Source organism: Lissotriton vulgaris, chromosome 1_1 (assembly GCF_964263255.1).
Source record: "Lissotriton vulgaris chromosome 1_1, aLisVul1.2, whole genome shotgun sequence".
Classification (NCBI taxonomy): Eukaryota; Metazoa; Chordata; class Amphibia; order Caudata; family Salamandridae; genus Lissotriton; species Lissotriton vulgaris.
In genome coordinates this window covers 2,143,529,653-2,143,555,697 of record NC_141685.1, presented here as the reverse complement: position 1 = coordinate 2,143,555,697, position 26,045 = coordinate 2,143,529,653, and the positions used below count along the sequence as shown (strand labels likewise).

At 43.0% G+C, this 26,045-nt stretch overlaps 1 protein-coding gene across 1 annotated transcript in view; it reads left to right on the top strand.

The window, feature by feature from the left end:
• Positions 1-26,045, top strand: part of EFCAB6 (EF-hand calcium binding domain 6) — an 846,383-nt gene that overhangs the window by 396,242 nt on the left and 424,096 nt on the right. Inside the window, exons 15-17 of the mRNA XM_086922295.1 lie at positions 14,236-14,406; positions 20,941-21,112; positions 23,337-23,451. Of these exons, the coding sequence (XP_086778421.1) occupies positions 14,236-14,406; positions 20,941-21,112; positions 23,337-23,451 (458 nt within the window). The remainder of the gene's footprint in view (positions 1-14,235; positions 14,407-20,940; positions 21,113-23,336; positions 23,452-26,045) is intronic.

Sequence of the window (26,045 nt, the reverse complement as noted above, 5' to 3'; positions counted from 1 at the left end):
TCGCATTCAGCTCAGCGCCATCTCCACTGTCCTTTCCGCTGGATTAAAGAGCGGGTACAGCACATATATCGGGGGAAATCTCCGCTGGGCCGGACTGATCTTATGAGCTTCACTAGCAGGAGGCCATCTTCGCCGCCGGCTTGGCCACAACCCCAGTTTCTATGTGCATTCAGCAACTCCGAGTTGGTCGAAGCCGAATCATACAGCTCTAAGGAGTGCGTTTTCGACTGACGTATTACGATGTTGGATTCTGACCGCCTTTCCGACTCGGTCTGTCCGACGCGAAAAGGCTATCAGAAACTGACTTTAGGGGCCTCTAGTAGGCCGTCAATTTATCCTGAGGGCTCCGGTTGGGGGCCATGGGGTTACCCAGGGTACTCCCCTATTAAACTATGCATTGTGAAAGGCACCAGGGTGTTCCTGCCACAGGGTGCAAGGTTTCATGCAACGACCCCTTTTTTTAATGGGAGCCTGTGTTGTCAGTCGGAACACAGGCTCCCACTGGAGTAAATGGGAGACTTTCCGAACGATGTACGTAGCATCGTAATTGGTCGGCTGGACTCGCTGAACCCGAGATGGTTGGAACCGATTCTGACAAGGAGTCGGATGGCTTGGTTTTCGACTGACATCAAATGAGGCCCTAAGTGGTTTGCCTATCTGATCCCTCATGCACTGGCGCTTGGAGTGACAAATACAATATTTGTTTATTGGCCAAACCATCTAAAATTAAAATTGTTTTGGGTAACGTCTTTCTAAAAATTATAACCTATAAAAAGAGGCATCCAAATGTAGAAAGAGAAGTATGAAAAAGTATATATCAATTATGTAAAAAAAAAACTTCTATAGAAGAGTTTTTTTCACAAGTGAAAAAGTTTGATGTGGGTGAATAGTGATTGAACGTCATTTACGTTTCTGTATACTTTTGGTTCCTCGATTGGTCTTTGGTGTAGGTATGTAGTGGTTATTTTAAGGAGCTAATAGGAAATGCCTTCTGATTGCCTGTTATTAGTTTGTTCTGGGATCTGTAAATAAGCATGCTATTAAAATGTACCTTTGGTTATAGTCCTCGTGATATCTGTGGAAATCAAAGGGTGACAGCTTGATATTTTCCTATTGTGTGGGCAAGTTTCCATGGTACCAGATCTTTCTAATTTTGTAAGCAATGTGAAATCCATGTGTTTTCCCTCCCAAACTGTTTGTGATGCCACAGTAGACTCTTAATTTGATCCTGAATCCAATGACAAGGTGCATCATTGGTAGTAAGGGAAGGGAATTGCAAAGGTAGGAATTAATGAATCCTCCGTAAGGGTTTTTATCCACAATCCTTGTCTCAGAAGTGAAAAATTGCCTTCCAGGACAGTGAACCACTTAGTCCGACGTGTTGTTATGATACAATTGTAATGGTTTGAAGTGTTCACTTGTGCTGAACTGAAAATGCAAGCTAGATGCACTTAACAGCACAACAGGGTGGAAGCTTGAGGAGAACACCTATGAGTTTAGTCACATGATACAGGAGTAGAGACAGAATGATAAAGTGTAGCAAAGAATAACCATGGCGGGGGATAGCAGTTTGGGACACAACAGATGTATGTTTTGGCTGTTAAATGCAAAGAAAGCTGAGTGAATAGAACAGAAAGAAACAACAAGCGTAAACAAAAGGGGGGATACCAAGAGGAGTAAATGTAATAGAGGCTGAACACATTCAATCAATCAATCAATCAATCATAGTATTTGTAAAGCGCACTACATACCCGTAAGGGTCTCAAGGCGCTGGGGGAGGGGTGGGGGGAAGCTGCTATTGTTCGAAAAGCCAGGTCTTGAGGAGTGTCCTGAAGGTGAAGAGGTCTATGGTCTGCCGTAGGTGGATGGGGGAGGGTGTTCCACGTCTTGGCGGAGAGGTGGGAAAATGATCTGCCGCCGGTGGTCATTCTCCGGAAGCAGGGGACAGTGGCAAGGGCATTGTCTGTGGAGCGGAGCTGGCGGGAGGGGTTATAGAGGCTGAGTCGGTTGTTGAGGTACGCTAGTCCGGTGTCGTGGAGTGCTTTGTGTGCATGGGTGAGGAGCTTGAAGGTTATCCTCTTGTTGATGGGAAGCCAGTGCAGGTCTTTCAGGTGGGGTGTGATGTGGCTGCGGTGGGGGATGTCGAGGATCAGGCGTGCAGAGGCGTTCTGGATGCGTTGTAGTTGTTTTAGGAGTTTGGCTGGGGCTCCTGCGTAGAGTGTGTTGCCGTTGTCCAGTCTGCTGCTGACAAGATCCTGGGTGACTGTCCTTCCAGTTTCGGTGGGGATCCACTTGAAGATCCTGTGAAGCATGCGAAGGGTGTTGAAGCAGGAGGAGGAGGCGGCGTTGACCTGCTTTGTCATGATGGAGAGTGTGGAGTCGAGGATGATCCCTAGGTTTCGTGTGTGGTCGGTTGGAGTAGGGGGTGCTCCTAGTGCCGTCGGCCACCAGGAGTCGTCCCAGGCCGAGGGGGTGGAACCGAATCAGGACCCCCGTCTTGTCCGAATTCAGCTACAGACGGCTGTCCCTCATCCACTCGGCGATGGCCTTCATTCCTGCGTGGAGGTTGGTTTTGATGGTGTGGCGGTCCTTCGTGAGCAAGAGGATAAGCTGTGTGTCATTGGCATAGGAGGTAATGTTGAGATCATGTTTTCAGGTGTAGACGTTGAACAGCGTTGGGCTGAAGGATGAGCCTTGGGGTACGCTGCAGATGATCTTAGTGGCTTCGGAGCGGAAGTGGGGGATGCGGACATTCTGGGTTCTTCCTGAGACGAAGGAGGTGGTCCAGTCCAGGGCCTTCTCTTGGATTCCGGCGTCATGGAGGCATGCTCTTAGTGTGCAGTGGCAGACTGTGTCGAACGCGGCTGACAGGTTCAGGAGAATGAGGGCCGCGGTTTCTCCGTTGTCGAGTAGGATCTTGATGTCGTCGATGGCGGCAATGAAGGCAGTTTCGGTTCTGTGATTGCTGCGGAACCCGGACTGGGACGGATCCAGGATGTTGTTCTCTTCGAGGAAGTTGGTCAGTTGTTTGTTGACGGCCTTTTCGATGACCTTTGCCGGGAACAAGAGCAGGGAGATGGGCTGGAAGTTCTTGACGTCCTTGGGTTTCTTTAGTAAGGCGTTGATCTCTGCGTGCTTCCAGCTCTCCCGGAAGGTCGCTGTCTTGAAGGGGGTGTTGATGGTTTTCCGTGGGTGGGGTGCGATGATGCTGCAGGTTTTGTTGAAGATGTGGTTTCGGCAGGGGCAGTGGTGGCTGGTGACAATTGAAAGTGATGGGGCGGAAAATGATTGTCTTACTGCACTGCGGCATGCCAGCTTAGCGAACGAGACCGAACAACCTAGAAAATTTTGAAAAAAGAGTGGACAAATGGTGCATTTTCAAGCAAATTTGAGGAAGCAGGAAGGTTAATAAAGCAATCCCAATACAGAACCAAATAGTTAGGTTAACTTCATGTAGTTTGAGAGTAAACTATACCAATATATGAATATCGGAACGGATCGGGAATTACTCTCGAGTGATTTACAATGGATACGTGGAGCATGTGGAGCGTAGTCACAAGTCCACCAAATACACACGGCCGTTTCAATGTTAGCCTATGGGCTTTGTGCGCCTGCATGCATCTTAATAATGACTTGCTTCTTGCAACATTGTGTAAAAGCATTCGCCATGGCCTGCTGATTTCAAGCTTTAACAGAAGAATATTTTGCATGCCCACGAACCGTGCAGCCCAGGGGTCACATTCCTCATTATTCAGCACATGTATTTGTGACTCACAAGCGATATAAAGTAAATTATGGTCACTCAATGACACTACAAATTAAAATCAAGTCTAGGCAGCACACTCTGCAGTGGTCGCGTAAACTTAGGATACTAATTGTGTACCCTTTGTTAATTTTTCCTTTACCAAACAGAAAGAGGCTTCATTCTGAATGTAATACATTCCTGAAAGCAAGAAACCTGAAAACTTCCTGAGGCATTGGAGAACTAAAAATTCATCTTCTTTTAACACAGCTGCTGCACTTCTAGAAACCCCAGAGTCGCAATTGTGCCTGACACAGAAAATGAAAATACTGCTCGTTGTGGTGCAAGGAGGAACATTAGCTTTATTGATGTTCAACCATGCGCAGGATTAGCCAATGCGCTGTGAAATAGTTTTCTCCCATTATGCCCAGTGCAAAAAATAAAGCTGATTATAAACAATATTCTTCAGACATCAGTGCAAATAATCAAGCGCCGGTCCCCACATGAAGGCAGCCACACCGTACGACCCAAACTCCACCCCAGTTCCATATCTAATCAAGCTGAGGCATTTATCTGTTCACACCAGCCCGATACATTTCATGACAGCTTGAGGCTTGGCACTGGTTCGTATTTATGCCATAGCACAATCCTTAGCACCACGCTAAAATTGCCCTACTTCCCCAAAACACAGCGTTGCAATTTTTTTTAATGTTCGCTAGATGCAGTTCTGCCAATTTTTACGCACCACTGCATTGAGAGAAAGTCAGTAAATCTTGGCCGTACTTTCATGGCATTTATAGACCAAATAATTGTAAATATGTATATGTTTAAATAGGAAAAGGCTGACAGAAGGAGATCTTTATAATGTTTAAGGCTCCTGGCACTGTGCAGGAAGAGGTACACCGACTCCAGGAACCCTACAATACATTACATTTCAATTACTGATTGAGGCACTAGTGTTTGACAAATATGTCTGACAAATTTGCCCCTCAGAGGCACATGGAAACACATTTGCAAAGGCAGGCCAGGCAGTAGATGTATTCCAACACTTATTCCAAACAGCCCAGAACAACAACACAACACACTTTTACAGGGGCATCAGGGCTGAGAGGCAAAAGTCTTATCATAAGGATCCTGAGGGTCAAGATATACAAACTGTTGCTATCAGAGACATACCCCGTAAAAAATAAAAAAAAGGGAGAGTGTAACAATGTTATGGAAAAGTAGAATTTTATTATGAGTTTAGATTCCTGGACCCTGAGCTAAGAGTGTATATCTTTAATGTGTTTTTCCTTTGAGTCTCAGAGGTATGTAGGCCTGTATTGATGTGTTTATATATTGATGTTTTGACAGGTATTAGTAGTTATAGACTGGTGGACAGGGTTTAAGATTATCTTGGGGAGAGCACCTTGAGTGGCATATATGGTTTAGGAAAATCAGGGGAGGGAGGGTGTGACATCCTGTTGGCAAACGTCGGCCAGACATAGGTCCTTCGGACCTATTTGCCTGTAGGGGGGAGGGTTCCTGAGGGAGGGTTTTCTGGGGTGTGGGAGGGAGGGTACAAGGGTAGGGCACAAGGGTACTGAAATATGTTGGAATTAAGAGCACACTTTGGAACAGGTACATGAGTACGGTTACTGTAAGGAAGGGAACACGAAAATCAGAAGCTTTGCAGTCTGTGTAATCTGTGTAATAGATGCAGTAATGAACAAATTTGATAATCTGATAAATAAAAGTGAGCAGGTAGCCGATAGTCCCCAAAAATTTAGACATGTCTCTTAGATTTGTAACGTGGAATGTATGTGGCTTAAACGATGTCCAAAAGAGACAAAAGATAGGTGTCCGATTGCGCCAGATGAATGTAGACTTTGTATTCCTGCAAGAGACACATATAATGAGTACTCAGGAGTTCTGTCTCAACCAGCTGGGGTTCCACTTAATAGCAAGATCCAAACAAGGTACAAAAAATAGAGGGGTAGCTATCCTTTCAAGGAGTAAAAATCTGATAACCGGGAAAAAATTAGAAGATAAATGGGGTAGGTGGGCTATGACTGAGATTTTGATAGGAGTATGGACAACACTAGTGGCGGGGTATGGTTCAACCCAGGATGATCCAGAAATAATACAGTTTTTAGATTCCGAGCTAGCAGCCTGGCCTCCACAGGTTATTATAGGAGGAGACTTGAATATCAACGGGGCGGAGGGATTGGGAGTAGGCCAGATTAGAAGCTACAAAGGTAGGAAGAAAAGAGTACATAAAGCTCTTGTGGATCTTTTGGAAAATAATACTCTGCAAGATGTCTGGGGCACAATTAGATCGGAACAAAAAGGGTACACATATTACTCTGCACCACACCAAATTTGTGTTAGATTAGATTACTTCATGATATCTAATGATCTAATGACCAGAGTTAAAATTGACAGGCTTCCAAGAATTTTCAGCGATCATAATCCATTAGTATTGACGATGAAGTTAGAAGGAGGAACAAGATTAAGTCGGGTTTGGACATTTGAAAGAAGGCTCCTTTTGGACAATGACTATATATCACATATGTCAAAATGGATCAGTGAGTTTTTTGAAAATAATAGAGGGAGTGCTCCGGTGGGAGTTATATGGGATGCTTTTAAGGCGGGTGCTCGTGGAGAGACATGCAGTTATAGTGCTTATAAACGAAAAGTAGAAGGGCTCCGGCAAAGTGAGATAGAGGGAGCCATGTCAGAGGCAGAGGAACAGCTTAATAACTGTGTTATCAGAGGAGAACCAACCGAACAATATATTGTAGACTTAATGAAAGTAAAAAGCGAAGCTGAAGAGGATCTGGCGAAAAAGGCAGCACAATATTATACTATTAGAAGGGAGAGGTGCTACGAGTATAACGAAAAAGTTGGGCATATTCTTGCTATGCGCACCAGACAGATAGCGGCAGATGGGACTGTTAGGGAAATCAGGGATGAAAATGGAAGACTGCACTCAGACTCTGTAGAAATCAGGGAAGTGTTTAGGAAATTCTACCAGTCATTATACGATGCCCAACATCCTAGCAGCGCGGAAGAGATAAGGGAATACCTTCAGAATATTCCAGTCGAGAGGATCTCTAATGAAGACGCAGAAGGATTAGAAAACCCGCTAGATAACATTGAGATTAAAGAAGCTATGGGCAATCTCCCTTCAGGAAAGGCAGCTGGCCCGGACCAGATACCCTTAGAGTTTTATAAAACTTTTTGGGGAAGTCTGGGTCAGGATTTAAGCAAAACGATTCAAGCTGCTCAGCTGGGTGAGTCTATCCCAAAGTCTTGGGGGGGTGCAGATATAGTTTTAATATTAAAAAAAGGGAAGCCGGCAACTGAGCCAGGGTTATATCGCCCAATTACGCTGATGAATAACGATACTAAAATATATTCGAAAGCCTTGGCAACGAGATTTGCTGGAGTGATAAGTGCCTTAGTCAGCAGTAACAAACACAGCTTTATTCCCGGAAGAGGGACGACCCACCACACCAGGAAAGTCATAACCTTGTTTGATGCCGCTGAGGTCACAGGAGATCCGATGGCAGTAATGCTGCTGGATGCCGAAAAAGCATTTGATCGGGTCTCCTGGGACTATTTGTGGCATACCTTAGTAAGAGCTGGGCTTAAGGGTGGTTTCATTAAAGCTTTACAGACTCTGTACAAGGAACCGGTCGCAGCCTTAAGAGTTAATGGGGGCATCACGGGACAATTTATGATCAAAAGAGGCACACAGCAGGGTTGCCCATGTTCCCCGCTCTTATTTGCCATGTATATGGATCCATTGATTCGTAGGATAGATTCATGTCCAGAGATCACTCCGTTACATACATTACTGGGACCCTGTAAGGTGCTTGCCTACGCTGATGACGTGGCGGTGATAACACCAAACCCCACGGAGGCGACTGAACTAGTAGAAGCAGAGGCTCGTAGATTTGGACAAGTCTCGGGCTATGCCCTGAATGCTTCAAAGACTCAAATTATTAAAAATTCAGCGACCATTTGTGATGACAATCGAGTGGTTCAGGCAGGGACTTACTTAGGAATCAATATTTCAGCAGATATAAATACTTTGGTGGAAAAAAATAGTGTCCCAATAATAGATAAAACAAAGAAAGACTTGGATCGATACGAGAATCTACACTTGTCGTTAGTAGGTCCAGTCAACATTATTAAAATGCTGGTGTTGCCAAAATGTTTGTATATTTTTAGGGCAGTACCACTCTTAGTTGACAACAAATGGTTCAAAATTTGTGAACAAATGATTAATCGTTTTATTTGGGCCAAAGGTAAGACATGCAGGGCATTGAGGTATATGTCGTTACCGCGGGAGAGAGGGGGTTGGTCGCTACCAGATCTAAAGTTGTATTACTGGGCTGCTGCATTACAAAACATGTTGGGACTGATCGGAGGGGCTGAGGTGGATGGTTGGGATAATATTGGTTCGCTCGCTATCTATGGTTTGGTTTTGGGTAGAAATGCGGAAAATGTTTTTTTGAGATTCACGGAGGAAAGTTATTACAAAAGAACACGATTTAAGACAATAATGGCTGCCTATAATATATGGAAAGGAATCTCCAAAAAGGTTGGAATTGGGAAATATAACGCATACACTAGATTTAAAAATAACCCTTCCTTATCTAGCATGGTTTTCTCAGGAGTTGTATTTCAAGAGTGGGAGAGGCGGGGGATAAGAAAGATCGGAGATATGTTGGGAGGTCACAGCATATTACAATTTACAGAATTGCAGAACAGATATACTTTGAACACAAAACATTTCTTCAAATATCTTCAAATAAGAAGCTGTATATCAAATAAAAAAGGGGGATCATTGGGCTTTGAAAGAACTATAATGATGGATCTTATAGAAGATGGCTCCAATTGTACTATAAAGAGATTTTATTTGGAAATGACAAAACTAAAGAAAGATGACTTGGAGAAATGGATAGATAAATGGTCTACAGATCTGGACATAGCCAGGGATATCTTTACGGAGTCATTAGAAATGGGAGGAAAATTGTTGTGCTCATCATCCCTACAGGCCCAACATTACAAGATTTTATATCATTTATATTACACACCTGGAAAAATTGCTCAATGGGGGGTCTATCCGGAACTACCTGTTTTAGGTGTGGCAGTGCAGAGGCGGACTTGATACATATCTTCTCGCTCTGTCCACACTTAGATAAGGTAAAACAGGATATCGGGAATTTTTTCCAGAACGCATTATTAACTACAATAGAATTAAATCCAGCTGTTATGTTATTGGGGGTTAGCCCCGACGGACAGTTAAATTGTAAAAACTTTTTATTTGTAGCGATGGCTATTCTTAGATTGCTAGTGGCTTCGGCGTGGCTTGACCCTAATCCTCCTAAATGTAAATGTACATGTATTTTTATAGCGCAAATCGCCCACATCGCAGGCATCTATGCGCTTGCTTAGGGAACCCGTCCTGGTATTCCCCTGTGAGATACCCCGGCAGGGTATCCACAAGGTGAAAGCCAGGCATCCCGCCGCGAGGGGCCGTTGTGGAGATTAAGCAAGCTATTGCCCAGAGTCGCAGAGTGTGAACCCGTGAGTCGAGTAGGCACCGGAGTGAGAATTATCGAGTCCGTGGAATTATTGAGCCCAACCCCCGTCGGGGCGGGGAATTGAACCCTGGTCCAGGGCCGATCTCAGCTTCCGGGTCTGCCGCCTCTAACCCCTGAGCCACACTTCTCCTACATACCATCAATGGCTGGGTAAGGTATTATCAATACAAAAATTGGAAACTGCTATTTATGCTAGGAAGGGAAAAAAGGGTAAGAAATTGGGTATGCAAATTTGGGATCCTTTTATTCGGTGGAAGTTAGGAACCGATTACTGAAAGATGGAGAACTCAATATACTGAATATTGTGTGTATTTGAATAACTATGTATGATTTTGTGTTATATGGTTTTGTATCTCTGTTGTATATATGAATTTGTGCTCTATGATTGTGTATTCTATTGTGCCCTGCTCATGTTATAAGGAAAAAATGGGGAAAAATTCTTCAATAAAAAAAAAAAAAAGGGCTGAGAGGCCGCGCTTAAAGAAGGCATGTGCTACGCAAATACCAACTGCATTGCATATTTTGTGAGGGTTTAGGAGTGCCGCTCCCGGGCCGTAAATCGTGCATGCCTGCAGTCGCGACTCGCAGAGGGGGGGGTGTTGTTAGGGGTGTCGCTCTGCGGTGGGGATGGGGGGGTTAAAATAAAGTATTAAAAGAAAACTTACTGGTCCGCGCCGCTCAGAGCCGGGATCCCGACTCCCACCTTGGCGCCTGCCTTCAACGTCTTTTTCTGCGTCACTGGGGAGGCAGGCAGCTGGCAACCCCTCTAAGCCAATCCAGACGCTACTCCAGCAGCGCCAGGATTGGCCTGAGCAGGGACCGTCTCTGCCCATTGGAGACCGGGGGCTGCGTCCACTGGCCAGTAGCAGCCCTCGCCCTCTCTCACTCTTCTGATGTGCAGGGCACTGCAGGCTATTATTGCGCATGTTCGGGCTGGTCAGAAAAATGACCAACTCAAACCTGAACATGCGCACTATTGCTGCTGAGCTTCCTGCGCTACTAGCGCTTCTGTCAGTCAATGCTGCCCCACCCCCTTCAGAGTTCTGACTGACTCGGGGGTCCAGCCGGCCCGATTTCGAGTCAGGACTTCCTGGTAAAGTTTAACATTACGAGGAAGATTGTGGCGTTGTGGACATGTGTGAGTGGCATTAGTGGGCAATGCCCCCAATGGACGCACCGCCACTGGGCAGGGGTCTTCCGGGGATCCAGAGTGGACGGTGTTCATGATCTTGATGGTTTCGTCGTCGTCGATGTTGGTCCAGGTGAGCAGGCGGTTGGTGCGGGTGGTAGTCGTGGGAGCGGGGGTGTCGGTGGTTGCCAGGGTGGGGACGGCATTGAAGCTGTTGTTGATGTCTGCCATCTTACGATGGAAGAAGGTGGCCAGTGAGTCGCACAGGTCTTGTGACGGTGGGATGTCATTGGTGTTGGAGCTGGGGTTGGAGAGTTCCTACACGATGCTGAATAGCTCTTTGCTGTTGTGTGCGCTGTTGTCTATGCGGTCTCTGAAGGTGGTCCTTTTGGCGGATCTGATGAGCTGGTGGTGGTGGCGGGTGGCATTCCTGTGGGCTGAGTAGCTTACTGGTGTTCTTTCGCGGGTCCAGTTTTTTTCTAATTTTCGGCACGTTCGCTTGGAGGCTTGAAGGTCTTCATTTATTAAGATGCATGTGTGGTCTGAAACACCACAAAATGAAAGAGTTAAAGATGGAAATCAGGCTGTGAGTGAAGGCAGAAGTGGAGGCACCGGTCAGATACAAGCCAATACCACCACCTCATTGAAATACAAGACTCTATTATCTCATATCGGCAAATATATGGAAGGCCTGAAGAATCTTCTATGTCCTTGTGCATCATGAACACTGCTATCAGGGACACTTAGCTGACCTTTCGATGGCAAGCATGACTGACTCCGTCTGACTTCTTCAGACTTGCAGTTTCTCTTCTGTTTAGAACCCTGTTTCCGCCGGGTAAAATTCCTTTGGTTCCTCCTGCACAGGACTTTGATTAATGGCTGATTGACACTGTGTGTCTGTGGAGGTACCTCAGACCATCTGCTCTGTTTAGGGTGGACATTTAAGAATATGTTTCCTGTTTTGTACTGTCACAGAAAGCCTGGAGAGTCCTGAACACAAAAACAAATAAATGATCCGCACGTTTTTTTCATAAACTTCGGCTTTGGAAGTTTGTTTTTTAAAACAAAACACTTTTCTGTCTGGGCCACAGCAAAACGGCAGCGCCTTCATCTGCGATGTCTTAGAGACAGCTTCAGTAAAGGCACTGAGATGGCCTGCCTGGCAGGATCTCTAAATACAGCAGGCTGTAGTGTGCTCCATCCTTCATCTGCCTCAGCGGAAGGTAGTCCCAGTCATTTCTAATTGCGGCCCTTCGTTTTAGAAAAAAACAGCACATTTCTATTTACACATCTTAATTTTTCTGAAGGAACAGGTTTAGCAATATTCGTTCACTCTAGAAACCAAGCAGTAACTAGCATTCCAACATGCTTGAATTGGGTGCATAATTCCCGAGAGTGCTATGTCTAAAGTTTACATACCATTGTTGTTCTGCACGTCGTGTGTGGTCTTGAGCCTTTTATTTACAGCTCCACCAAGGTGCAAACCTTGTGAACTTATTGATTTAAATACCTCAATAAGTGTCATACTGCCGCTGCTCAGGAAGATGTCCTTTATGTCAGGCCCTATACTAGAATTCTATTCCATATTCAAACATCCATATTCAATTGCATATTGATCAAATTGTCTTCATAAACTGCATTAACTTAAACTCATAATGACTGATAGCTCCTATAGGAATCTTTTTGAAAAACATATAATTAGCTTCCAGGTCGTTGAATCCTCGCTATCACCAATTACAGGATGATAATCCATTATAGGTTTGTGCTAACGGTGGTTGAGCCTTTTTGTTTTACATGTAGATTAGATATATGCACGAACCATCATGTTTTGCTCGTGGTTTTTTGTGTGATTAGGATTACACGACCATCACATCAGAAAGACCATTTAATTATATTCATAAGTACAAGAGCTCTTAATTTTGATTTCTCCACAACTGTGCCTATGAAAATATGAAACTGTTTGTGTCCAATACACATACATATTCCGTTGGCTGGGTATGCAAATAAAATCATTGATTTGATGGATATGTTCTGCTTTTTACAATTGAACAATCTGTTATTCAAGTTCATTGTTCTTTGATGTAGAAATAGTTGTGACATAGGAAATAGGAAATAAGTCTTTACGTGTATCATTCATTTCAAGAAATTCCTTCTGTTTGAATACAACTCCTTACATCTGTAATGATGCTGATGATTTTCTGTGGACAAATATAATCAAACTCTTTTGTCGCCAAATAACTTTTTTTTGCATTCTATCTTTTATTGATGCTTCGTCTTGTATTTCAAATAACCATTCTTCATCACAGAATCTCTTAATGAATTGTTGCATTTGATTCTTCCTTTGTGATTTTATACTCACGCTGTTTTTATAGCTCAGCAATTGGCTGTATGGTAATCTCTTAAACATATTTCTTGGATGGAAACTTAGAATGGAGGTATGCATTTCTGTCAGTGGATATTTCCATCAGTAATATACTTGACTTGTGCTGCCGTTATCAGAATGTTTAGAAAGTTTATATCTGGTGTTGAAATATTCAAACTGATTTATAAATGGTCATTTAAGCTAATTAATTCCCAATGACATCCCTCAAACTTGGCTCACCAGATACCAATAAAATTGTGAATATATCACTTCCAGTTTAATAACTATGCTGTTAGTTGGTTTGCAAAAATCCTCCTAAGTCAAATGGTAGTTATTTCACATAGCTGAGTTGATAAGCGGTGGTATAAGATAAATTAGCTTTGTAACATATTTGATTTAAGATAGCAGTGTGTCAGTTACGCGAGGATAGATGTAGTTAAAATGCAAGCTATAGTTCATTAGAGTGGAGAGGTAGGGTTTGTTTACTTAGGATCAATTGAAGGTATTTCAAAACATGAGTAATCCCTGCATAAAGGCTTTGTCAACTAAGCAAGAATTGAAGTTAGGAATTGAATAATATTTTAGGGTAGCCGATCAAGAAGAAGGTACATAATGTTGAAGGCATGGCAGATGCTCGGTTGCTTTAACTGAGACTTCTTCAACGTGCAACTCTGCCTACTAATTTAGAAACTTTTGCTTGGTTGAAATAATAAATGTATTCCAAAATTGAAAAGTGCGTATCCAAGAGACAAATGTGTGAATTTTCTGAATTCCTAAGCTGATGTTTGAAGAAAAAGGTGTAAAGTCTAAAATATACCTATAGATCATGCTGCTCTAGGGAGACATATTGCTAATATTATTAAGTTGGTGCCAGAGGCATTGCAGCTATGGCTATTATGTATGACTAATGCAGTGGCATTCCATATTGACAATACCTTTTTTTATTTTTTTACACTTTACTGCTGGTAACCCTACCTGATGAACTGGTCGTAATCTTGCATTGGGTGGACAATAAAGTAATGTCTGATGTGGTCAATGTTACACTTGGAATAGTAGCTTGGAATGATACTCATTACACATAAGTAGCTCTTATTACAGAAAAGGTTTCAGACATTTTGATGCTTTTGCGCTTGGAGGTCGCACGTGCATAGGAACAGTTCCACATTGTAAAACTCTTGTTGGTTCATATGCGATTTAAATTGATAAGCTATGCCCTGTGGATGTTGTGCATCTGCTGCTTCGCAGAGTTAACAAACAGAACATTGTTCTGGAGAATTATAGGATGAAGATGCATGTTTTCTTGAAATATATATTTTGATTTACTAGACAGGGTTTTGCATTTAAATTCCCAGGTAGTTGTATTTACAGTTTGCTTAAACTCAATTGCCATGTTTTGTTTTTCTAGGCTGTGCAGTGGGTGTGGTGATTATTCTTCTGATGGGATTCATTATGTGGAATTTCTGAAGAATCTGGGAAATTATTTACAACCAGTTGGGGACACGTCCAATATTCATACATTGTCAACAAAGGAGCTTCAACAGAGCGAAGAAATGAGAGGACCAGTTACCTCAAATGGGTACTCATGCATTTTTTTTCACAGATATCAACAGTTTATGGGCATTTGCAAAGCAATGCCATTTTTTTCTACTTTCTAATGGAGAGGCAAACACCTATTTGAGGATTAATAGGTTTCGGGAACAAATATAAGTTGTGGCACGCACTGATATTTTAGCTACAGCCCCATTATGTTTTTCTTAGACTTGCAATGTGCATGTACTCGATAACACATCTTTAATTTGTTCGATTTCCAAGGACATTCGGCACAGTAGTGATATTACATTCGTATTTTTAAGAGCTGTTTTAATATTCACTTTATACCATCTCTACCATCTGAATGGTTTTCGGATGTGTTCTGAAAAAAAAAAAATATATATATATATAGATATATATATATATATATATATATATATATATATATATATATATATATATATATATATATATGTGTGTCTGTGCATGCTTCCTCCGCCTTGCAACAGATAACTTATTCACAACCTTTTTTAGTATCAGACAGCTTTAGTTATGATCTAAACAGAGTAGGTATAAAATTACCAGTTGTAGATATGAAGAAGTAGGCAGGAAGGGCGACTTTGTGTAAAAATGCTGCACAAACGTTCATCTTAAAATATGTGAACATTTTATTTGTGCATTTAAAAAGTAAGTGGGCAATCCGGTGCTAAATAGCATTAGCAAAAGTACTGATCCAATAAATTGATGAAAGCAAAAGGAAAATATAAAGTAGAGAATGGGATGCCCATATTTTTTAACCAACCAATGGTTTCCAGTCTGACACACAGACCCTTTTTCATGTGGACCGACACCACCATCACGGGAAAGCAGTTTGCCTAGAAATAGACCCCAGCCTCATGCATTATGAAGAAACAGAAGGCAGAGGATCGTTCTCAGTGCTATACCATTTGTTCACAACATAATGAGCTCATACTTCAAAATGCAACTCAGTGGGTTTGGGTTTTATAGACGGCGAGCGGCAGCTGAGGCACATCTAGGCAGTTGTTCGAGCGCCAATAAATGGATGTAACATACTCAGTTTACAGTTTAAGTTTATTTGCATAGTTAATTAAAACCATTGCATACGATAAAACCAAATCAAGTACTTCAAAATGCAAAAAAAAATTAAAAACGTCTCAAAACCCTTTAACATTTTTATCATTAAGCAGTGCATTCTAAGTTTGTGCAAAATATCCTGCAGTTAAAAAGCCCTTATAAAAAAGATTCTGTACAGTAAAACTCAAGATTATTTTGTGTTCTTAAAAGTAGCCCTCTGTGGCTTAGTGTTATAACAGATCAGCCACAAACCAGTTCTTAATCGGGGTATAGTTCAAGATGTATTTGCATACTGCAAGCATTGTTCCGGTGCGGTTAGGAGTTGAGTCCGTAATGATGTTTGATATGACTATCATAAAGCATCAAGAACACCTTTCTGACAGCATCCAGATCTAAGAGGCAGCTTCAGATCTGAAGTGATGGCTCATTGACCGGAGTTTGTCCTTCACTGCTGGGTTTTGGGGCGAGGGTCACATGGGGGAGACTAAAGTCACACTTTGTGCTGGCCCGTGACTGACATCTGCTTCCTGCAGTCACGACATAGCTTTAATCCTGTCGTTTTCAGTGGGAAAATTGTTCCATAGCACACTGTGAAAAAATTTGGAAGTTGTCGGAAAATAGTCAAATTCAAGAGCAACACTTCAGCTCTGCATAGGAAGGTGCAGAAAGAAAGGAACTGACACACAGGAGTACTCCGACAAAAAATCTCTGAATCCAGTCTGGCACCTGGAGAATATTCTAAACTGAGGAATGTGTGGTTAGAAGTATCCATCTGAAAATAGGAAGTAATCTCAGACATTGAATATGAAGGCTTAAAGGTTGTAAGTAGTGGGGAAATTAGTTCATCAAGTCTGTTTAGTTCTAGGAAGAGCATCTAGAGAGGATCTCAGTTCACATTGAGATAGTTCAGCTCTACTTCCTGGATATCGAGGCTGATCAATTTGTAAGAATCCATGAAACAATAAACTTGAAGAATGCTCCAAATACTTCAAACGTATTTCATAAGTAAGTGTAGGAGGCTGTCTTAGTATATGGTGGCACACTAATCGAGTCAACCCTTATTGCGATTTTAGTGGTCTTAGACAACCATAGAAAGCTCTCTAAGTGCTAGCTGTGGAATGCTGGAAGGAGTATTAAGGAGATTGATTGTGTTGCCAGAACTAACCATATAGTGTTGGTTAAACGAAAAAGAACCACACAGTTTAGTTTCAAAAATAGTTATATTTATTATACACACTCACTAACACGTTGGTATATCTCCTACCCGGAGATATCAACACAATACTCATAATATTTCAAATGTAAACAGGTAAGTAAGCACAAATTCGTAGTAGTCTCAAGAATGGGAGACCAAACAATATACTAAAGAAGTGGAATGCGAACTGCGACCGAAGTCGGGACTTGGACCAGGAGACTCAGGAGAGCTGGGAACAAAAGGAACCACTCAAGGTAAGTACCCAGGACCCCAACGGAGGCTGGGTGCAGAGTGGAAACACAGCCAACTAATCAATGTAAGTCAATGGGAAAATTACACTTGCAGTTTTAAAGAAGCAGGGTCTTTCCCAGTGGACCATGAAAAAACCCTGTGGAAGGCAGAAAGTTTGAGAGTCACCCCACCCGTGGATACCTCAGGAACCAGGATACTTACACCAGGAAAGCCGTGTGCATAGGTGCGAAGTGACTTCGGAAACCACCATAGATCACAATGGAGGACTTCAGTAAAGATGCCGCTGGCATAGAAGGTGAAAGAGTCTGGTGGAATCCAAGGATGGATTCTTGAAGAAGAATGAGGACCGAGTCTATGCCACTCGGGAGTGGCCTGGAGGCACGGAAGACCAATGACCATAAATGACGGAAGATGCAGGAGTGATGACAGTGACCTTGTCGCTGCAGCTGTGCGTACCAGGCGAAGCCCAGGAGCCATTCACGAGCTGTCCCACGTCGGAAGTCAAGAACCAGGGGGTTGGTGTCCAGCAGGAGCACCAACAAGCCTTGGCAGCAGCAACAGATGTGGTAAACGAAAAAGGTGCAGCAATGGAACTAGCACGGTCCGAGGGATCAACAAGTGCAGGAGAGTCAGAGCAGGCCCAGAGCAAACAGGGGAGCCAACTGAAGCCAAAGAAGACCATCAAGAGGACCCACAGGCTGAAGGCACATAGGAGTCGCAAGAGGACCTTTAGCAGCTCACAAAAGGTGCAGGCCCACGGTGAAGAGGATGTAGCTTCTTGTAGTCCGAAGATACCTGGGGGACAAACAACAAGCCTTGGCAACGGCAAGTCGATGCAGTACACAGGGGTTCTGTTCCAGCGATTCCGACTAGGGATACTGGCCTCAAACTTGCTGAGAAGGCAGTGTAGGCCTCGAGGGAGTTGCAGAACCATTACCTGTGTTGTGGAGCCTTTGGTAGTCCGTAGGATGTCAGGAGCAGCAGACAGGTCAGCTTGGTTGCAGTGCCTGCAGATGCAAGGGAGTGATTCCTTCACTCTAAGGAAGATTACTTCGGGTATCTTTGATGCCCACAGGCCTGGAGAAGAACCTGGATGATGCGCAGGCACAGATGATACAAAAGACTGGAAAGATGGCAAGACCAGGAGCAGCTGGAATCTTCTTTGCTGCATTCTCGGTTCCAGGCGAAGTCCCACAAAGTCCAAGGTGCCCAGACGGTTTAAGTTGAAGTGGTTTTGGCACTTAAGAACACTAGGGAAAGGGTTGGAACGATTCAAGGATCCCTCCCAGAGGAGGGACTGGACAGAGGGGAGGATACTCCCATGTCCTTTGTCCAGTTTTGCGCCCAACTGGAAACTAACAACTCCCTGAACTGGCACAAACTAGGGTCTGCAAGAAGGGCAGCAAATGTCCCCTTCAAAGCAGTATGGTGTCTCTGACAAGCACCCCCACTCCAGTCCAAAAACACTATCAGGCACATGCATCAAAGCCTTTTGTGATCGCAAACGGTGCAAATCGCAAAAATCGGCCATTTGCGATCGCAGAATTAGCTTTTGCGATGCATCAAGGGTCAATGCCCTTGCAATTTGAGAATTCGCAAACTTAAATGCAATGCGTTAAAGTTAAAAAATCTGCGATTTCGCAAATAGGGGGAGCTAATTACCATGAAGTTGAACTTCATGGTAATTTGCAAAAACTTTGAAAAATGCACTTTTGTGCATTTTTCACAGTTTCATGTTGCGCACACACATGCCCTTAGGGCATGTGTGTGCGCAACATATGTGCACAGATCAATTTCAGGGGTGCAACAGGGTGTCCTTTTGACACCCTGGCATCCTTGAAATAGCATTCTCGATTTGCGATTCTCTAATTGAGAATCGCAAATTGAGAATGTCTTCCCATTCATTCCTATGGGCCTCTTGGCCCATAAGAATGAAAGGGGAGGTATTCCTTAAATGCGATTCGCAGTTTGCGAGTCGCAATTAAGGAATGTTTAGAAATCACTATTTTTTAAGCGATTTCTACATGCATAGGCTTTTGCGATTCCTTAATTGCGATTCCTTAAAAATCGCAATTAAGGAATCGCAAAAGCCAACATTGATGCCTGTGCCTGATAGGCTTTTGCGATTCCTTAATTGCGATTCCTTAAAAATCACAATTAAGGAATCGCAAAATCCAACATTGATGCATGTGCCTGTATGTCTGGTCTGGGAGTAGGTCACACCTCCCTGTGACAGTAAACTTATTGTTCTACCTTACCCTGCTCAAGCTCAGCTCAGCAGCAGGGGGACAGAATCGTGTCTGTGGTCAGCCGTAGCACCAGCTGCTGTTAGACCCTAAAAGGCTGTTTTCCTGGAATACAGTGTGGCAGCCTAGGGGAGCCCCCAGTACATGGGATCCTACATCCAACACTGGAACCGGTGTTGGGGTAGAATTCTAACATGTTTGATAGTAAACATAACCTGTTTCAGTGCAGCCAGTATGTAGTTAGAAATCTCGTATTTTTCTTGATGTCCACTACATGTATTAAATGGCTGACCACACTTACAAAGCCTGGAGAATCGACTCAGAGGTTTGTAGGGGGTGTCCTGCCCATGCAGGCCACCCTCACACTTATAAAGTAGCACCCTGCCGTCAGGTTTTGTAAGGCCTGGTTTGGGGGTGACATAGGTTTTAAGTGCAGTGACCTCAAACATAAGGTAACTTATATCTGTTGTAGGTGGTGCTAGCACCAACTTACTCACTCTGCAATGACAGGCCTGTAGTCACAGTTTGAGTGGTCTCTGAGGGGTGGCATAATACATGCTGCAGCCCATGGGAGACTCCTGGTGTACCCATGTCCTGGGTACCTCAGTACCATATACTAGGCCTGCTATGGTACACCTGTAGACAACTGTGGAGGTACTAAAATACGTACCATAACAAATTTAAGGAGGAAGCACAGTGACTGGGGTCCTGATTAGCAGGATCCCAGTCAGACTAGTCAGAAAACAGAATAACACCAGTAAAAAGTGGGGATAACCATAAAAGCAGATCCTTCTTAACTACAATAAGTAAGCCCAAAGCATGCTGCTACCCTAAGAGGGAACTGAGTAGCCAAAAAAGCTATGAAAGTTATTTCAAATGAAAGCACGGTTACAACAATATATTCCACAATTTTTCTGCAGCATCAGGAGCTCCAAGAAAAAGGAGATGACAGGAAACATGGGCGATCGTTTTGGCTTTGGACTGCGACTCTGGGCCTATCTATGGCACATTAGTTACACTTTGCACCCAGATCGGCATCCTAGGTTGCAGCTTAGGCTTTCGGGTCAAAGGATGGGGCGAAACATCAGAGATGGGCGAATATCAGCCATGTGCACCTTCTCCCCCTGCTCAGGTACTGCTTAAGATCCAGGTTACCTCTTTGCCCCAGCAGCAGCAACGAGAGCATTTTGATTTCCTGAGTCTTCTGGGGAATGTAGCACAACTGTGTGCCAAGCACAGTCTAACATAAGGCGCTCCAACACCAAGGACACAGATAGCGGCTGTTAGTGGACAGCATCTTCATCTGTAAGGAGGGTGAACTTGCGCATGAATTTTGTGTGTCCCACAAAAGGTAAGATGCATCTTGTTTAAAAGTGAAGAATCTCGGGTAGAACCCTCCCTCGTGTGCATACACTTTCACACCCTCTGCTTCCGATGAATGACGATTTACCAATATTGAGTTCCCTTAGAAAAGACAATCTAAATGTAATGTTATACTGCTCCAAATGTATTAATTGAACTTGTGTCATCTTAAAGTGAGACTAATTCAGCTTCCGGTTCCGGTGCATCAGTGGACTAAAGTTTCCACTCCAGCCGTTAGTTGTTTGCACTGAAGGGGCAAGTGGGCCACCCAAGTCAGTTCTCAGTCCATTCTAGAAACTAATGTGTTAAACGTCCGCGCTGTATTTCAATGTGTACGGTTTTTTTCTTTTAAAGTGATGTGTGAAACTTGAATGTTTTAAAATACTTTACCAACCCAGCCAATGTATTCTAATTGTCTTGATTATTCTAGGAGAAAAGAGGCAGTCCCTCACAACGCCAACAAACTTAGGAAGGTCAATATGGATGCAGGAATTCGATATCTGAAGGATTCATTGGCCCGGCAAAAAATACCCGTTGGTAACATCCTCCTGGCCTTCATTAAGCATCCCAATGGATTAATGAGCAAAACCGATTTCAGGAAGGTGAATAACGTTCTTTGTCATTCTTTTCATTTCACACCCCTCCATGAATGCTGTGCTCAGTCCCCACTTATTCGCAAAAGAAGGTAATAGTGCACCTATGAGGGCAGTGGCATGGGGTGCAGCTGTGAGCGTTGCTGCTAATAATAAATGGTTATCAAAGAGCAATTCTTTGAATGTACTCTTCACATTGGCACAGGTGACTTGGACATCTCGCCATTTGTAGGTGGCCAGGTTAGTGTGCAGGGGAAGAGAATACATTCTCCCCAGCTGGGTCTCACGCTTTTTAAATTGTTTTTCTGGTAAACATAGGATTGTATGTGATTGAGGCATAGGGGTAGTGCTCAAATAATTAGAAAAGTATTTGGGCGAAGGTTAATGAAATTGGCGGAGTATTCTTATCTTAATAGTAATAATCGGGGCAAGATGATGGGCATTTTTAAAACCTTTTAACACTTTTGAGTATTGTGTAGGTCAAGGGATAAGGCATTTCAAAGGGATGTTCCCCATGCAGCAAATCGAATGTCTGTGATGGATTGGGATTTGAAAGGTCTTGGATTCATCTTGAAGGAGTGAAGGGGTTGATACTGTTGTGTTGTTAAGACGTCTTGGTCACCAGATCAGAAAGGTATACCAGCCTACCACACGGAGCAGAGAAAAAGGGCACATGTCTCACAAACCACTTCTAGTGACATACCTGAAAAAGGATCTATATAGGGATCCTGCTTATATGCAATCCTGCCAGAGACGGCATACAGAGGAGTTCCCCTTACACCTTTTCCTAATAGAATGCACAGAGAACATCTGGGCCAGTCTTATTAGAGCCCATTCAGAATATATACAAAATGATAGTGTCAACTATCATACCTGTTGTTGCCAAAGCAAATGTAAAAATGTGTAAATTATGAAGAAAGCTAATATGATATTAATATGTATTTCTTTCTTTTACAACAGTATGCTACTAATCGTTAGTAACTAAGAGCCTGTCTGGAGTACAGAATGCTCATACCTGATGCCAAGGTCAAGCCACCCTTGCTTAACACAGACCATAGTCTTTAGCAGGTCGTGCCATCAGTAATCCGCCCTGGAGTGAATGAATGTCATTTCTTCCTGAGATAGCATTGCATCCCATAGGTAGTATTTTGGCACAAGGAGTCTGAGTTGGTGTACATGTGATCCTGTTGTATGGTGAAAACCAGCTGGGGCCCGTGCAGGTTAGAGTAGTCGGGCGGTGGGGCCGGGCTGGGGAGATTTGACAGACGACCACGAGGGAAAATTAAATAAATATTACATTTTCCCTTGTCATCTGTCGAAACACCCCCCTACCCAGCCCCATCGCCCCACCTCTCTTACCTGCCTAGGTCGCGGCTGGTGCAAACATAGCATCAGAATTTGTCTTGCAATAGATTCCTTTATAACGAAAAGGTTCATGTTGCCCCTTTACTCCATCTTATTAAAAAACACAACTGAACTGGAGGTATGTATGCTGATAAACTCCACACAAGACTTTCCAACAGAATTCGTAGCTACAGCGCATCCCCTTTTTCTGTGTGATGCCTTCAACTAATTGTGGCTTTTCACCCAACTGCACTGAGTATTAGGTGAGTGCAGAACACAACATTTCTATGCTTATAACACTCTAACATAAGGCTATTAGACACACTGGCAATGGTAAAACACTGTATTACCCGCATTACTTCTCCTTTAAATTAAATATGTGCTTTATTACACATGTGCCTTACTGATTGTGAGCCCAAACCCTGGTTGTTTTACATTATTACAAATACGGCTGAAAAAACATGTTTTGTGAACACTGGAAAACACAATTTCATCTGTTGTGGGGGGTATGCAGCTAAACAAACACTGATAAGCACTGATTTCAAAAAGTTTGGAGAACACTTACATAACGTCACTGGAATCCACAAAAACAATGAAAGCTGGATTGCATACAAAAACACTTTGTTGGGATTATGAAGAGGGTTCAGGAAGAATAGATCTTTTGCCACTGACAGTAGTTGGTCTTGTAGGATCTGGTTGTAAAGGGTCCCGAAAGCTTGGAGTGCACAGTGCTTTAAAATCCGTTGTAATATCAATTAGTTGGGAAGGGGAATACATATTAAGAGGGTGGGTCGTGGTTTTGTTGGCATTTATTAAAGACCTGTACTGCATGCACTTTATTGATAACCCTTTTAAGTTGTATTTATAACTTTATGTTGTATTTTAACAGGTGCTGGAAGATAACCGGATGTCCATCGATGATGCCCAGTTTAATGCTCTCGTTGAGAATCTTGGCTTTACAAATGAAGGGCTCAGTTACTTAGATTTTGCATCATTACTGCAAGGTAGCTCCAAATATATATCCATGCTGAATAGTGACAATTAATGACTTATCATGTGATTTCTAGTCTATTTTCTTGCAATTGTGATGCAGCAAAGGTGTTTGGACAAAATATCAAAAACAAATATGTCATGGGATAGAATAGCCTGTCAAAAATATCGAGGACAAGAATATCATAAAGGTCAAATTTTTTATGGGTAAGTAAAATGTTACTATATATAACTATATATAACTTCACACATATGTAGAAACTCTAATTCACATCATATGTTTTTGTGAGATCCTGCAGCCCCTGCAAATTTTTGGGCTGTGTCCCTTATGGCACATCCTTAATGTACGGACATGCTAAGAGGCACTAAAGGAGTGCATGAAGGGTGACTCCACCCAGTTGGCCGCCCATTTTGTGAAAATCATGTCTACAATAAAATCTACATTTTCTTTTGAAGATCACAATTGATTTTAATACTTTTTTGTAAGAATTGCAATGATTATAAGTAATTGAGCAACAAAATCTATCTATCTATCTATCTATCTATCTATCTATCTATCTATCTATCTATCTGTACCTTGGGGATATATGTATATCATCAAGGTACTGTAGTGTTCTAATCTAGGACCCTGACCGATACTGTGACCTTATGCCCCTATACGGCTATAAATCCATTTATTCCCTATATTGGCATAACCGATCAAATGCAATATTCAGAAACTCGTCTCTGGCCTCACACGAACAGAGCCACATTTCAGAATCGCTTTCTCTGCCACTTCCTTTGCAACCAATTAGTGCAATGACATAGCAGAAGTTACTATCTAAGATTCCTAGATTAACACTCCGAGTTCTTCAACAAGATAAAAACTCAGCAACCTGGAAATCCCCGCTTGCTATGTTTTGATTAGTAATAGAACTCTAATGAGAACTGATAGACGATCACTTCCTAGTGACATCTTTATTGACGTCTTGTGTCCAAAAACTTATGTCAAACAAGGCACCTTTCAGGTATAAATATTACCAACGTTGCCTTAAGCAAACGCTGTCTCGCTGCTGCTGAAGCTGCTGTTATGCTGATGATACCATAGCTGCTATCGCTACTGCTATCGCTGCTAACTAGCGAACAATGGTGTGGTGAACTTAGGAGCTGAACAGCCGTCCCCCTGCAAGAGCCCAGCAGATGCAAGCTGCCCGCGGACGCTGCCCCTCCTCTTCCTCGACGCGCTGAGAGAGACGCTGTCTTTTCTCCTGCAGAGAAATCCAGCTCCGGCGTTTCCGGCCTACCCTTGCGGGTGACTGGGATATCGACCCCCTGAAGGAGATACCAGACCTCCATCATTCTATTCCAGAGGTATGGTGTTGACTAAACCCTTTGAGAGAATTCTTGAAGCAAACCTTGGCAAAACCAACTTAACTTAAAGCTACTCGCTTACTCCCCTCCCAACTATTAGGCTTAGGTCAGGTACACTGGGGTAGGCGTAGTTAGAAGCACCAGTTGAGTATTTTAGCCTAATGTATATATGAATGTATATATGTTTTATTCATTTTAAACCATTGTATGGCTAAGAAACCATATCAATGCTTTTACAGTATTATTTCGCAATACTCATCTTACTGTACGTACTTTTTATAATAACAAGTCTTGCAATTGTGGCAATTCATTTCTCTTGTACGAGAAGAAAGACTGTTCAATAAATGTTACCCTTTATTGAAAACGCCCGTCTCTCTATTCTCTACATATTGTGAAAGTAAACTGCACAACCACTGACTGAATAAAATAACTGTCTATTGTTCACACGACCCTAGAGATTGACTCTTGATCTGAGGAGCAAAGTTGTCATGTTGCACGGTTGTTGGAAACCTGAATCCCTTCTTGGCTGTGCCAGGGAAGCTGATCACTTCCCATTTAGTCAAGAAAGTTTCCAGTGACCTCTGAGCTAGTTGGTAACAACCCCAATTAAGTTTAGCATAGTCAGTGGAGGCCTGGAAGATCCGCACTTCTACGTCGATACTACTGTTTATGTTATTCCAATGCGCAGGGCCTATTGGAAAAATAGGAACTGCATTACATGGCGCCCAACGTTTGGTAAGGCGATAAACTAACGCAAGACGTTAGAGTAACTCAGTCGTGCATTTTTCACACAGACCCCTTTCTCCCGTAAATACTCCAATAGACGTCTGGAGTGGGTGAAAGGTTAAAATCCGCCCGAACTCAGTAGGAAGAGATTCCTATGTAAAGCTCTGGTTTATTCAACGTTGAAGGATACAGTGTTCCAAAATATTGTGCACCTAATCTTTGTCTCCTTGGAGACCTGCTCTGCAAACCTTGCATTTATACAATGCCAGGAGAAAACGGAACCACTGGGGCCGCAGCAGATGCGACTCAGCAGGGTCCCGACACTACTACTGAACCGGGTGCAATAATCATCCCGGCACATTTAAGAAAATCTATAACTTTAAAACTTATAGAAAACGGACTGACACCACAAGGTGGTACAGTGATTTTCGTGATAGAGGCACACAAATATCGGCAGACAGAGGTATTCTATTCATGGATAAACTTTCCAGCGGCAAACGCTAGAACAAAAGAGTTTCACTATTACAAAATA